Source organism: Pseudochaenichthys georgianus, chromosome 1 (genome assembly GCF_902827115.2).
Source record: "Pseudochaenichthys georgianus chromosome 1, fPseGeo1.2, whole genome shotgun sequence".
NCBI lineage: Eukaryota > Metazoa > Chordata > Actinopteri > Perciformes > Channichthyidae > Pseudochaenichthys > Pseudochaenichthys georgianus.
The window spans coordinates 49,616,762-49,632,181 of NC_047503.1; the positions used below are offsets into that span (position 1 = coordinate 49,616,762).

At 44.2% G+C, this 15,420-nt stretch overlaps 2 protein-coding genes across 3 annotated transcripts in view; both read left to right on the forward strand.

Annotated features, from left to right (window-relative positions):
• The first annotated feature begins 805 nt into the window (after positions 1–805).
• LOC139434335 (uncharacterized) lies at positions 806–1,885 on the forward strand. Its single transcript, XM_071204197.1, has one exon. It carries the CDS (start codon positions 806–808, stop codon positions 1,883–1,885), a length of 1,080 nt encoding a protein of 359 aa, XP_071060298.1.
• An 8,561-nt stretch (positions 1,886–10,446) lies between these two features.
• lpar2b (lysophosphatidic acid receptor 2b) overlaps positions 10,447–15,420 on the forward strand; it is a 27,766-nt gene continuing 22,792 nt past the window's right edge. The window contains exons 1-2 of one of the 2 annotated variants that reach the window (XM_034089927.2): positions 10,447–10,703; positions 12,338–12,535. The gene's annotated coding sequence lies outside the window, so the exon portion shown is untranslated. The remainder of the gene's footprint in view (positions 10,704–12,337; positions 12,536–15,420) is intronic. The other variant, XM_034089936.2, reaches the window with a different exon arrangement.

The following is a 15,420-nucleotide window of genomic DNA, read 5'->3' on the forward strand; positions in this document are numbered from 1 at the left end:
TCTATCATCATGTCACGTGTCCACCAGTCTATCATCACATCACGGGTCCACCGATCCATCATCACATCACGTGTCCACCGGTCCATCATCACATCACGTGTCCACCGGTCTCTCATCACATCACGTGTCCACCGGTCTCTCATCACATCACGTGTCCACCGGTCTCTCATCACATCACGTGTCCACCGGTCTCTCATCACATCACGTGTCCACCGGTCTCTCATCACATCACGTGTCCACCGGTCTCTCATCACATCACGTGTCCACCGGTCTCTCATCACATCACGGGTCCACCGGTCTATCATCACATCACGTGTCCACCGGTCTCTCATCTCATCACGTGTCCACCGGTCTCTCATCACATCACGGGTCCACCGGTCTCTCATCACATCACGTGTCCACCGGTCTCTCATCACATCACGTGTCCACCGGTCCATCATCACATCACGTGTCCACCGGTCTCTCATCACATCACGTGTCCACCGGTCCATCATCACATCACGTGTCCACCGGTCTTTCATCACATCACGTGTCCACCGGTCTATCATCACATCACGTGTCCACCGGTCTATCATCACATCACGTGTCCACCGGTCTATCATCACATCACGTGTCCACCGGTCTATCATCACATCACGTGTCCACCGGTCCATCATCACATCACGTGTCCACCGGTCTCTCATCACATGTCACATGTCCACCGGTCGATCATCACATCACGTGTCCACCGGTCTCTCATCACATATCACATGTCCACCAGTCTCTCATCACATGACGTGTCCACCGGTCTCTCATCACATGTCACATGTCCACCAGTCTATCATCACATCACGTGTCCACCGGTCTCTCATCACATCACGTGTCCACCGGTCGATCATCACATCACGTGTCCACCGGTCTATCATCACATCACGTGTCCACCGGTCTCTCATCACATCACGTGTCCACCGGTCCATCATCACATCACGGGTCCACCGGTCGATCATCACATCACGTGTCCACCGGTCTCTCATCACATCACGTGTCCACCGGTCTCTCATCACATCACGTGTCCACCGGTCTATCATCACATCACGTGTCCACCGGTCTATCATCACATCACGTGTCCACCGGTCTCTCATCACATCACGTGTCCACCGGTCTCTCATCACATCATGTGTCCACCGGTCTCTCATCACATCACGTGTCCACCGGTCTCTCATCATATCACGTGTCCACCGGTCCATCATCACGTCACGTGTCCACCGGTCTATCATCACATCACGTGTCCACCGGTCTCTCATCACATCACGTGTCCACCGGTCGATCATCACATCACGTGTCCACCGGTCTATCATCCCATCACGTGTCCACCGGTCTCTCATCACATCACGTGTCCACCGGTCCATCATCACATCACGTGTCCACCGGTCTATCATCACATCACGTGTCCACCGGTCTATCATCACATCACGTGTCCACCGGTCTCTCATCACATCACGTGTCCACCGGTCTCTCATCACATCACGTGTCTACCGGTCCATCATCACATCACGTGTCCACCGGTCTCTCATCACATCACGTGTCCATCGGTCTCTCATCTCATCACGTGTCCACCGGTCTATCATCTCATCACGTGTCCACCGGTCTCTCATCACATCACGTGTCCACCGGTCCATCATCACATCACGTGTCCACCGGTCCATCATCACATCACGTGTCCACCGGTCTATCATCACATCACGTGTCCACCGGTCCATCATCACATCACGTGTCCACCGGTCTATCATCACATCACGTGTCCACCGGTCCATCATCACATCACGTGTCCACCGGTCCATCATCACATCACGTGTCCACCGGTCCATCATCACATCACGTGTCCACCGGTCTCTCATCGAGCTGAAGAATGAATACAGAATTCCAACTGTCATCAAATGTCTTTCTATCATGAATTTAAATTGAATAATGACCTAAACAATAAAGTCTATGGCTTTTACTTCTATTCTTTATCAGGCTAGTTACAAGATGTTGTCTAAATTAAATTCTGTCTCGTTTCATTACTTTGTTTTATCTTAACTGTAATATGTTCTTTCTACATTTCAAACCTCAGTTACTCTAACGTCTGTTGAACTATTACAAAATGGTTTCATCATCACAGGTCAACTTCTTCTTCGGTATTCCATTCTGGACTTCCATCTCAGCAGCCCCTTGGCTTCTGATGCTGATTCTGCACCTGCTTCTGTGCGACCTGCTGTAACTCAATCAGCACTAGAGACATGTCAACATCCATCAAACCGTATCTCATCCCCAGACATGAGCAGGTTCGTTCTAAAACTATCATTCAATGCTCAGCTTGAACATCTGGGTTGGGGCGGAAGCTTTCTTTCAATCCCTAAAAGAAAAATGTAAGTTGTGAATTTTAGAGCCATGTTGACATTATACATTATACACCCCCCCCCCCCCTCTTTACACATGAACTCATGTGTAACACAATCCTGTAATGGGGGGGGGGAACAGACGGGACATAGCGAATATTATTTACAATTTTACATCCATTATTATCATTTCCACAGTAAACAATTCAGTGGAAAGAAGTGTTCCTCTCCGTCTTCCTTTCTCACCTCCTTTAGCTTAGGAACCACTGGACCTCCCTCACCGAAAGGAGAGGAGAAAGTGCTGCCCCACAATGCATTGCAGCCGCAGCATTTGCCGTCACTCAACAGTCGGCCGTTCACGGAAACTACCGATTATGACGGAGAAATGATATCATGAAAGTTACGGTGCTTATTAAGCATTTTAAAACGTATGTGGTAAGTTACAAAGTGCTTTGTTCTGAACGTTCATCAGTATTATAATAAAGAGAGAAATATGAACGTTAGTTTTTACTGAAATGATCAAATAAAGTCAACATTTCAGTCTTCACTGAGCTGTGTGGGGTTTGTTCAACTTCTAAAAGATGTTTGAATGGTGATATACACAGTGATAGATGTTAAGGACTAACGTTCATAATAAATACATCTGTATTGATTTAAGATCTTTAGTTCATCAATCATACGTATTGGGATCATTTGTGTTAACGTGGACCGGAGGGAGAGGGAGACGAGCATAAGTTTCACTTTCCTTTTTATTTCCGTTCCAGCTTTGGTCCTGAAGAACATGTTTCTCTGTTGTCCACGTTCATAAAGCAAAGCAGCAGCATCAGAGCACGGTGCAGAGTCTCCAGATGAGTCCCTCGTTCTTATTAAACATCCATGTTGTAGTCCGCTGTATAGAAAACTGTGGTTTCCATGGTTTCCCCACAGCAGCAGACGCACATTCAGGACGTCCGCTGGCGCATCAGAAACACGTGGGATAGTGAAAGTGCAGTCGCTTCTCTAAAGTACCGCAGTCTCTTCTCCTAAGTCCTTTTGAATTCTCATATCCACTATCCCTTAACCCCGTGACCTTTCACTCAGAGGTCAAGGAATAGGAGATAGGGTTAGAACTTAGGAGCTGATCTTTGGACTATTCGACTGCAGTCATTGACAGTGCTTTTGTCAGTCAGGGTCAAAGGTCTTTTGGCCATGTCGTGCTCTGCAGAGTCTTTTCAGAGGAACCCTCTATCTACAAAAACATGTCACATGCGGAGCGCCGTTCCTTATTCTTTCACGATTTCAACTATGATTTTCAAGATGGCTCTAACTTTTCAGTGGGACTTCTGCCTCCCACCTTTCCTGAGACTTGGTACAGAACTCACTTCCTTAGAGCACGACTACTACTGCAATTCATTTACACCTAATCAGTATTAAATGTCTGATAGATCTATTTCAGAAACGTGTGTACATAACTATTATCTTGAGCTATGTATTTCACATTATACTCATTTATCTTCGATTCTGGTCCACCTGAAGAACAATGTTAAACTCTGTAGCAGCAGTGTTGGGCAAGTTACTTCCAAATGTAATATATTACTTATTACTCTCTTTTGAAAGTAATAAGTTACGTTACAACATTACTGTCTCTGAAATGTAATGAGTTACTACTTTAGTTACTTTTGAGTTACTTTCACCAAAATAACCGCAAAAGAATAGCTAGGTATTTTAAATGCTAAAATGTAGTTTAGTGCAGCTCATTAGACATCCAGTGAAGGGCGGTGTGGTTTAGCATAACATAACAATTAACTACCTCTACTTCTCCTTCTCCTTCTTCTACTTCTTCTACTTCTAATTCAATGTACCTTCCCGCAAAATATTGGACAAAAGAAAGTCGGCTAGTAGTGTCAACTAAATCCATAGTATTAGAACAAAAGTGATTTAAACGAGGTAAATTACGAATGTAAGTTCTCAATCGCCACGTGTGGGATTGAATATTAAATTAGTTTAGATGTATTGTCCCCAGGGGGAAGTTCATGTTCACAGCTCTGTGAAAACAAGATGAAATCAACAACAACAACAACAACAACAACAATAACAACAACCAGACAGACCACTATAGCGCCACACATGATGGTTACTTGCTATTATTTAGGGCTGCCTGTAGGGATCAGGTGTTTGCCAAAGCGAGCCCTTTCACTAGAATATTAATATGTTGTGTATTATATCAACCGTATCGGTACAATGAGCGACATCTAGTGGCGGACTGTGGAACATTGATCTGATCTTTCTCATGGCAGTTAGACTCTAGAGACAAACCAGGGGACTTCATGTTTAATCTGTGTCTGTCCATTTGGTGTGGTGTTTGGTTTATATATTAATCACTTTCTTATGAAAGGCCAGGTTTTAGGTTTGGTTTGAACATTCAATCCTGAAAATAAAAAATCAACCAGATGAATTGTTCTTTAATCCTGACCGGAGTAGGTAGTAAGTAAGTACGTCTGATAGGAAGACGAGTTAAGGGATAGAGGAGAAAATGTTATGGTGTAATTACAGAGCCTGTCCATTTATAGATTGAGGAAATCAATGTTAGTCTGTGAACCAAAGTGCAGCCATCTATCTATCGACTATCGACTATCTGTTATTAAAGATCAGAGGAACAGAACGAGAGGAGTCAATCCGGAATAACAATAAAGAAGCAAAGAGATTGTAGAGCAGTGAGAAGGAAAAAAGCTCGGTGTGTCAATTCATTACATTGCCAGTATTTTTCGTTGTTGTGAAAAAAAATCGCCCCCTCGGATTTTTTAACAGCCCCCTCAGTCATTTCATCCTGGAGCCGGGCCTGCTACTGTCTGCAGTAGATGCAGTGTTGCTGGCGTTTAGTGATGGCTGCTTTAACCATGTTCGTATAAATGATTATCCACGATGTGTGTCACTGCTGTGGATCATTTGGAAATGATGCACGCGCAGCGGAGCAGGTCACGCGCACCTGACACAATTTGTTGTTTGTATTTTTCGTTCGGTTCTCTTTTTTGAATAGAGGGTGCATAACATTCAACTGCCCGAAGATCCCGACGCAAAGCCTGAAGAGTAAACACACCAGGTTTACTAATCTACCCGCACACTTTGTCTGGTGTCGGGATGTCTCGCTATGTTAGTACTGTAGTGACCACTCATCAATACACTGGGGCTCATAATTCACGCATGGAACTACAGTTGGGGTTTTGTTTCCACACGGACATGTTATGTGTCTATATACATTGTGTGCCCTCCTGACTTCACTCTCTTCTTCCCGGACTGCAACCGGACAACATGTTTTGTGCTGCTTCTTAATAAAGTACCCTTTTGCCTTGCACCGCCTCTGACTCCCTATCTCTCGGCACTCCAGTACATTCTTAAAAAACAAAACACCATTTCATTTCGGGTTAAAATGTGTTGTAACTGCGCGACTGAGCATTGTAACGTGTTGCAACACGTTCTCACTCCCAACCCGTCACATGTTGACGGGCGGTCAGGGCCCCTCCCCGTCACTCTCTTACGCACAGGGTACCCCTTGAGAGTCAGTTTTCAACGGGCAGGGCGTCCCATTGGCTTGCAAAGAGCTCCCTGAACGTTGGTAATAGAGGAGTTGGGATCGCGGAGAAATGCTCTCCGCAGATCCATTCTCACAGCGTTTATCAACCTTTTTCTAACTCAATATCAAGACACACTTTGTGTTTACTTCTTTATTTTAATTATGTAGGACTTTTGTTGCCGTCAGTTACGGGGAGAGTAGGGGCTCAGAATACTGACATCTGTATTGTTTCATCGTTTTTTCCTTCTAATTTGTATTCTTTTCTAAACCACACTGTTATTTACTCAACAATAACACATCATTATCCTTGTGTTTATTTGTTTGATTAATAAACACAAGTTGGAGTCCGTCAGGACCGAGGGTCGGAGCAGCTCAGTTGCTTTAGAGAATTTTACACCCGGAAGTAAGTATTCTCTCCGCTTCGCTTGACAAACCCCGTGATAGTCCTCAAGCTCTGTGATTGGATGTTTGAGTGTGCGCCGAGGGTTACGCCGAGCGTCGAACAGCACTTTGAAATGGGATGGAACCACGGCAGACTGTCCACAACTGGATATGAACGGGTCCACCGCGTCCCCCCTCCCCCACCCCGTCCCCAGAACTACACATGCTGGCTATTCTGTTTCGCAACATGTTCTATGGCACGTCTCTGCTGGGAGTTGTAGTTTTAAAAGACGTTTTCGTATTTCCCATAATAAGAAGTTGCCAGTATTAAACTGTGTACATCCCTGGAGGTTTAGGGGACAGGAAACACTCACATTTAAAACATATAATTAATAAATGGGTGGAAATTGCTTGTGCCCATTATGGGCAGTATTAATATATATACCCACATGCCAGCTAAGGTCAGAGGAGCTTTATTTAACAGCTGGTCTTATGTGTGTGACCCCTGTTGTTCATTGATGAGCCTGAAACATGCACTTGTCAAGGTTCAGAGGCACATTGTGCAAATATGGCAGTAGCCATCGATCATCTTAAGATAAGATATACTTTATTGATCCCAAGTTGGAAACATTTGCGTTACATCAGCATGTGTAACAGTTGTAAATATGCAGTGGTGTTTATTTGTAAATAATTTAGTATAATCACACAAATTCTGTGTTTTATATTTAATAATTCTGTGTTCTTTATTTATTGAATGTTCAATACCTGACAAGGCCGGAGATGAAAAACCTGGGTCGCAGGTTCCTCAACAGCGCATTACAAGACATCTATCAATGTGTGTGTACCTCCACCATTAAACTGTCCTATTCTGCAAATGTCTTATACTATCTACATACATCTTATAAGAGTATACTACATATGTATAATATCAGTTAAAATAAGTGCTTACACATACAGTAGTTAACATTGCAGGAAAGCAATATATTAGTACTTGGTCAGGCTTAATATTTATACCCCCAAAGCTTTTTTCTTATTCAAAATAAGACCTAAAGTATTCTTTAATGTTTAAATAAAGCCTTATTAGTTTGTCTGTCTGTGTCTCCTATTAATATATAATAATAAAAATAATACATTTCAATAACGTGCTTTAACCACCAGGTGTCCCTTTCTATTAGCTGTGCACCATTATGGTGTACATATACCAATATACCGATTGGATCAAATATAAAAGTCAGCCGATTTAGTGTTGATACTGCAAGGAGACTTATTGTGTGAAGAGAAATTGAAGATGTTGTTTAATTGTTGATATATTTATGATCCACGTCACATATTCAGTTTTGGCGGCAGGTCTTCCTGTTTGTCTAGAAGTCTTCTCATCAGGGCTCTGTAAATAGAGAACTACGGCAGATGTGTAATATCTAATGCAGCCGAACCGTGTATTACAATGCCGTTATGTGATGACCTCCAAAGAGAAAAGCAAGAACACGCGGAATAAAGTATTATTTTATTTTTTAAAAATGTTTTCGGATTTCACATCAACAGGAAGTCCGGTTAACTAAAATGTCCGTGCGGAACAATACCCCAACCCATAGATCCGTGGGTGAATAATAATCACCACATTACACAAATCCCTTCACATTTACATTTTAATTTACATTAAAGTATTTCGTTGCCTGGCAACGCAATCGCACAACGGCACGTCCATTAATTCCACAACCACACACATGGATTAACATCGATTTAATACATTAATGTAGCCTTTGTTTCTGCTCAAAGAGGTGTCGACCAGCTGGGGCAACTCGGCGAAATCGAGTGTGACTATTAAAGAATAAATAATTATTATATTAATATTGACACTAATAACTGACCGTCGGGGAGCGTTCTCATGGCGTCTATTATCAACGCATTGGGAGGTCTATGAAGGTCTATGGGACGCCCTGCCTGTTGAAAACGGACTCTCAAGGGGTACCCTGTCTGTAATAGAGTGACGGGGGGGGGGGCCCTGACCGACCGTCAACATGTGACGGGTTGGGAGTGAGAACGTGTTGTTGTAACGGGTAATATATTTCCCACATTTCATTAGTAATGCGTTCCATTACTTCGTTACAGCAAAAAGTAATATATTACTGTAACTCCGTTTCTTTTGTAACGCGCAGGGTTGGGAGGGTTACTTAATCAGTTACTGATTATTACATGGCTCTGAAAGTAATCCGAATACAGTTACAGTTACGTGTCTTAAAAAAGTAACGTAATCAGATTACTTTTAGATTACTTTTGGAGTACTTTCTTTTTCCATCACAGATATGTTTTGGTGAACAGGAGACACAAAAAGCAAAAGGAAACTGAACGTGTTTTTACTGTTTTAATGGCTTATCAAGAGCACAGCTGAAACATCACATCTGAAACGATGTAACAACATAATACACTTGTTGGGGATGCAGCTTGGGATGTGAGGAGAGTGGGGGACACGGCTTAGAACGGGCGTGTCGCCTTCTGTCCTGCCAGTGTTGGCAGGACATTAATTAAAATGTCGAACTCGGACTTCATTTTAAGGACATTTCGGCCAGGGGTGTAGAGCTATAGTTTAAGCACCGGATTGGCAAAACAGGAGAGTGTGTGCACCAGTCTGCCTTGATCTATGAATTCATGTCCGTGACTCTCACAGTATCTGCTGCCCACAGCTGTTCTATAGAAGGAAAACCTCCTTCTCTTCATGACATCTCTGCAGCGCCAGGAGGCAGCGGGAGGGTTAACTCCGCCTCTGAGAAGACGAGCTCGCAGTGCCTTTCACGCACCGCCTTCGCTGTGTTTACCTTCAGAAATAATCATTCATTAGTAAGGCTATAGACTAAAAAGCGACCGCAGGCTGATGTGTTTTAACCACACACACCTCTACACATACACGACTTAAACGCAGACTTGTGTTCCTCCATGTTTCGTTGTTATTGTTCCACTGAGCGGACTCGCGATTTTTTTTCAAACGCTATTTTGGTCCATCTGCGCGGTAATAGGTTTTGTGGGCTGTGATGATTCGGCTGTTACTACTTGAATATTAAATGTTGAGAGGAAATCTTTCCACCAATAATTCCAATAAGTAATCCAAAATGTATTCACTTCAGGTTTACGAAAGTAACTGTAATCAGATTACTCGTTTTTCAAATGTAACGCGAGCTGAATACAGTTACTTGATTTTTGTATTCTGATTACGTAACGCCGTTACATGTGTTCCGTTACAACCCAACCCTGGTAACGCGTTACACCCAACGCTGTTTAGCAGTGTGTGGAAGTGTCCGAACATGCTCCATCACTCCCTCCTTTATCAAGGATTTAAAAACAGAAGTCATTTCATATTTCCATCTTAAAGCCCTCCTATGGTAATAACTATGCTACATGGTGACATCAGTACTTTAGATTGGAACACTGTATCTGGCTTGGCACTAGCTCTCCCTCTAACCTTATCCATACAAATAAAGATGTGTCTTATAGAGTGGTTCCTAAAACTATCCTTTTAATGGTGATCAATATTGTAACAAATGAGATCACTACTTTATTCACACGTGAATACAAATCTCTTAAAGTATGATTTGTTAACATGATGAAAAGATTGAAGAATGTGGTTCTACAGTTTTCAGCATGTGTGCCTTTTTATGTTATACAGTTCAGCTTTGATTCCTCACCTCATTAAACCTTATTGAAAAGCATTCTTTAGTTCTGTGGAGGGATATATTGGAGCTATGCACTGTACTACACTTTCATTAATAATGTATGCTGAAAAGTGTATATATATTACAGCACCATTTTTTGTTGAATAGATTTGAGTGGTTCAAAATTTCGGGTTACGATTTATTGACAAAGGAAAAAGTGGGTCCCGAGGCCAGTTGAGAACCACTGCTCTATCGTGCCCGTAATAGCGTGCACTGGAGTCCATTGTTGTTCACTGTGTGTGTGTGGTTTTGCTCGGTGTATGTCAACGTCACCCCCCCCCCCCCCCCACCTTGCGTAATTAGCACATCGGACAGCACCCCCACTCAAAATACCTTCTCGCGCCTCTGCCCCCGTCCTCACCTTAAACTCCTCCCAGCTGCTCTCTGATTGGCTGCTGCTCCTGCGTATAAGTGTGTGTGTGTGTGTGTGTGTGTGCGCGCGCGTGTAGCTCTTTGTAAAGCAGAGCACCGCGCCCTGAACGCCTCACTGCAGATCCCTCCGCCAGGTGAGCCGGATCGCGCTGCGCAGGTGAAGCTTTGTGAGGATCGGAATTAAAGAAAGGAAAGAGTCATGGAGCCTCGAGACTAAAAACCAGAACCAGAAGAGACCAGAACCAGAACCCCGTTTCACTGAATCCATCTCCCGCTGCGTTCAGGGACTGTGTTTAAACTCGACGACCGGATTTAGCTGACCTGCGACCCGAACACCAGGTGAGTTCAGGGTTCCTGTGGATCTCAGTTTCGGTGGAAAAGCCTGTCTCTCGTGTCCAACATGCAGCAGAGACACTTCTCTCTCCATTTAAAACTTCTCTGTGTTCTCTTTGCAGAAAGAGAGAGAGAAACTCCAACAGTTTATCTGCCGTTTACGATCTACAAATACACATTTCGATTGTATATTTCCGCTCCTCATGTTTAGTATCAGGAAGAAACTACAGCACGTGTATACAGTAGAAGTGTAGGAATACTCTGTTTCAGTAAAAGTCCTCATTCAAAATGTTCCTCAAGTGAAAGTATTCTCATCTAAATATAGTGAAAGACAGTACAAGTAGTCGTTGTGCAGATTGGTCCATTTCAGAATAATATATATATATATGTTTTATAATGATTGATCATGAAAGTGTTCTCAAAGCTGGTGGAGGTGCAGCTAATTTGAAGTACTTTGTAGACTGCAGGGTAGCTGGTGGAGGTGCAGCTAGTCTGAAGTACTTTGTAGACTGCAGGGTAGCTGGTGGAGGTGCAGCTAGTCTGAAGTACTTTGTAGACTGCAGGGTAGCTGGTGGATTTACTCCAGGTGGAACTAAAGTCTGATTTAACACGTGGTTATATTTCACATCATTCATCCACATCTGAGAAGTAACTAAAGGTATTCAATACATGTAGAGGAGGAAAAGTACACCATTATTTCTGCCATTTAAGATGCGTTCAAGGACAACAGAAAGTGCAATACATGTTAGTCCAATGGGAAATGGGTTCTGTCTCACTGGAATCACAGTCATTCAAACCAGTGGATTTATTTTAACCACCAGTTCATTTACTATGAAATCGTACAAAACACTCAATATCTGACCATGAGTTTTTCTTTTCACTCTATCTGTAAAGCGTCTTTGAGCACCTGTAAAAGCATCTATTATTATGACCTGGAGACGTGAACCCAGTACCTGCTGCTACATGGAGCTCATGGGGACATTGCAGCTCTGTATTAACGCCTGTAGAGAATGCAAGTCTAATGATGCATTAACATACCAATAGAATAATGTAAAGCGCATATACACGTCTGAGTGACGCGGCAGGGTGTTAAAGTAGGTTTCAACATAAGAGCTCTTCCTGTTTGACTATCCTGATGAAGATGCGGTGCTTGATGGATACTTTACAGTGCGGGTGATTCCTGTTTTTCCTGATGGCCCCACCGTCTCCAGCGCTGTAATAACCGGAGTCAGTGAAGGTTACACGGCGTTGACTCACCTCTGGGAGGTTCTGCAAGGCCGCGCGCAGGGTGTGAGGAACAGCTGGAACACACAGTGTGCTTCATGAGATGAGCTGGATTCTGTCACAGATCGCAGCTCTGGGAAAACACATGGCTTCACTAAAACCATAACCTTACACACATATCCCTTCTGCCTGAAACTGGAGGTGTAAGAAATGCATTGGGTTGCACAAGAAGCCTCTCATTGTGAACATCTCTGCGTGGACACTTTGAGGCTCCCCTCTCGCGCATGTTGTTTAAAGCATTTGTATTCATAGGCCTTTCTGCAGCAGCCTCGACATGTAGCAGAGCGGGGGCGGCTTTGCATTGGTGGGACAAGATACACATGAGTTGAGCTATAAATGACATTTGGGATCCACAGCTCACCTGAGGGACCTCATCTGAGGGACCTCATCTGACGGACCTCGACCGACGGGCCTCACCTGAGGGACTTCACCTGACGGACCTCGCCTGAGGGACTTCACCTGACGGACCTCGCCTGAGGGACTTCACCTGACGGACCTCGCCTGAGGGACCTCGACTGACGGGCCTCACCTGACGGACCTCACCTTTTTCCAGAGTAAAGTAGTTTGCATTTAATTTGTTTAGGCGCGGAGAGAAGGCGTGTTGTTGAGAAGCGGACGAACCCCTCACCGCCTCCAGTATTAGTGAAATGCATGTTTTTAAACGTATAACTTAAAGGATTTAGTATTTCTTTTTTAATTTAAACAACATGTTTATACATTTTTCATTCTTTGAAACATGATAGTTACAAGACACGACATCCCTTACACAAACTTACAAAAAGACTCAAGACAGGACATAGAAAATAAAAAGAAGAAGTGTGCAGTAGCAGTTTAAGACGACCGTTCCTTTCAAGCAGGTCTCTACGGATGTAGCATGTCTAGGTTGAGAGGGTCTTCGCTCTCTATCAGCTGGGACTGATACTTTATGTCCGCTCTTGGCGCTCTGACAGTATGGGCGTAGAGAAAGCCTCTGAAACTCTATCTCGTCTGAAAGGCGTCACAGGAAATGTGGAGCTGAAAAACAAACGTCACAGATTCCAGATTACAGAGAGACGCTGAGGTTAAATAAGAAACCTTGAAACACAGCTCTTCAAAGATTCAGCCCTCAGGGTTTCTCAACTCAACTTTACTGTCATTCAGTTTGTGTGTAGGGGCGAGTGGGGCGCGTTGAGCCATTGTGTAGTTCTGCTGTCCTCTAAGCAAGGAGACATGGCACACACCTATAATTCAGGATGTATCCATGGCAATGACGATAATTCATATTTGATCAAAGGCAGTGAAAATATTACTTCTTAAAAAAAAAAGTGTTCAACTTGCCCCGGGTCAGGGGTCAGTTGATCCAGGTCAGGGGTCAGTTGATCCAGGTCAGGGGTCAGCTGATCCAGGTCAGGGGTCAGTTGATCCAGGTCAGGGGTCAGTTGATCCAGGCCCGTGGTTCACTTCACCCCACGGCCACCATTTTAGAACAAATAGCCTAGCATTAAAATGCAGAGTCATCTTTAGCTTAATGACTCACATGGTGCAATACGCTGCCAACACATCAACACATACAATAGATGTGTTTAAACCTGGATACTTTTTTTTTACATGACAGCCGATAGAGCTGACATCTAGAAAATGTACTTTGACAAGCAAACAACCCTTTTTTGTAAAAATGTTTACTGACCAGACCAATGAGCATCTCTCTTTCACAGGCACGGAGAAATGGGAGGAGCTTGCATCATTTCTGGTCACTTGATTATAACTATTAGGCGTTGCCCGGTTACAGGGGGAGGTTCAACTTACCCCCTTCTCCCCTACAGACCTTTACATATTAGTGATGGGCATTTAGATTCCCTTCGGGGACACGAATCTTTTGATTCAGTTCACTTGAAAGATTCGTTCACTGATTCGTTCACCGGTTCGCGAACGACTTCTGGTGATTTGCACGTTCGCGAACGATTCGTCTTTGTACTTAATTTGTTCAGTGAGTCTTCACCACTGCCGAAGTCCGTACAAGAAGTTTGCTGGCGTAAAATGTAGGATATTAAAACACATTTTACACCTCACCTTGTTGCCCCATGAATTATGCTCTGGGAATAGCCTACATATTATTTAAGAAATATAATTGGCCGTTGTTAAATCTCATAAATGTGTGCCTGTGAATAAAAAAATATATCCTCTACATCGGTGACGATTTATTCATATTCTATGTACCCATCTATGTTTACCTTTAGCTAGTGGGACGCTACGGAGCTCAGCTATCCGCCCTCTGAAGCTTTTATGGCGGACAGGTTGAGGAGGAAGTCCCGCTCCTGTGTATGACGGAGCTCAGATGCGAGGGCTCTGATCACAGTTTTAATCCTCTGTCAAACTGCATGTTTTCTGACATATTTGACGAGAGATAAAATGATTTTCTGCCACAGGAGTTTGACAGAGAATAACTGAAAGTACACAGTAACATAACTTCATAGTACCTACTTGTGGTAGAATTCCAACTAGTACTGAGTCCAACAGTAAAGTACTTCATTGTATTTGTGGTAGTTGTCTAACTGAGTCCAACTCTGTGTAGACGGAACTTCCAGTATTTCCTAACGGGACCCTAACGGGACCCTCCTCTTGACAGAAAGGGAAGAACTGTCGGAAACAGTTCTGAACGGCCAGTTCTTTAAGTTCGTCGTTCGCGAACAGCTTCTCTTTAGCTTTTGGCGGAAGGCGGCGACTCAAACAAACAAATCGTTTTGTGGGAGGAATCAGTTCATCTCGTTCACTTCAAAGATACGTTCAAAAAGAACGAATCGTTGGCGAACGACCCGTCACTATTAAATATACAGTCTCTGGTGCAGACGGAGAGACGCCGAGTTTACGTGGTACACATGCATCCACCAGAGCTGTGTGCGTCTCTCTTTAGTGTCCCCTGGTCTCCAGCTGTGTGCGTCACTCTTTAGTGTCCCCTGGTCTCCAGCTGTGTGCGTCACTCTTTAGTGTCTCCTGCTGTGTGCGTCACTCTTTAGTGTCCCCTGGTCTCCTGCTGTGTGCGTCACTCTTTAGTGTCCCCTGGTCTCCTGCTGTGTGCGTCACTCTTTAGTGTCCCCTGGTCTCCCAGCTGTGTGCGTCACTCTTTAGTGTCCCCTGGTCTCCAGCTGTGTGCGTCACTCTTTAGTGTCCCCTGGTCTCCAGCTGTGTGCGTCACTCTTTAGTGTCCCCTGGTCTCCAGTTGTGTGCGTCTCTCTTTAGTGTCCCCTGGTCTCCAGCTGTGCGTGCCACTCTTTAGTGTCCCCTGGTCTCCCAGCTGTGTGCGTCTCTCGTTAGTGTCCCCTGGTCTCCAGCTGTGTGTGCCACTCTTTAGTGTCTCCTGCTGTGTGCGTCACTCTTTAGTGTCCCCTGGTCTCCAGCTGTGCGCGCCACTCTTTAGTGTCCCCTGGTCTCCAGCTGTGCGCGTCACTCTTTAGTGTCCCCT

Excerpts from the sequence above, each read along its gene's own strand:
- LOC139434335 (XM_071204197.1), top strand. The coding sequence starts at position 806 with ATGTCCACCAGTCTATCATCACATCACGTGTCCACCGGTCTCTCATCA.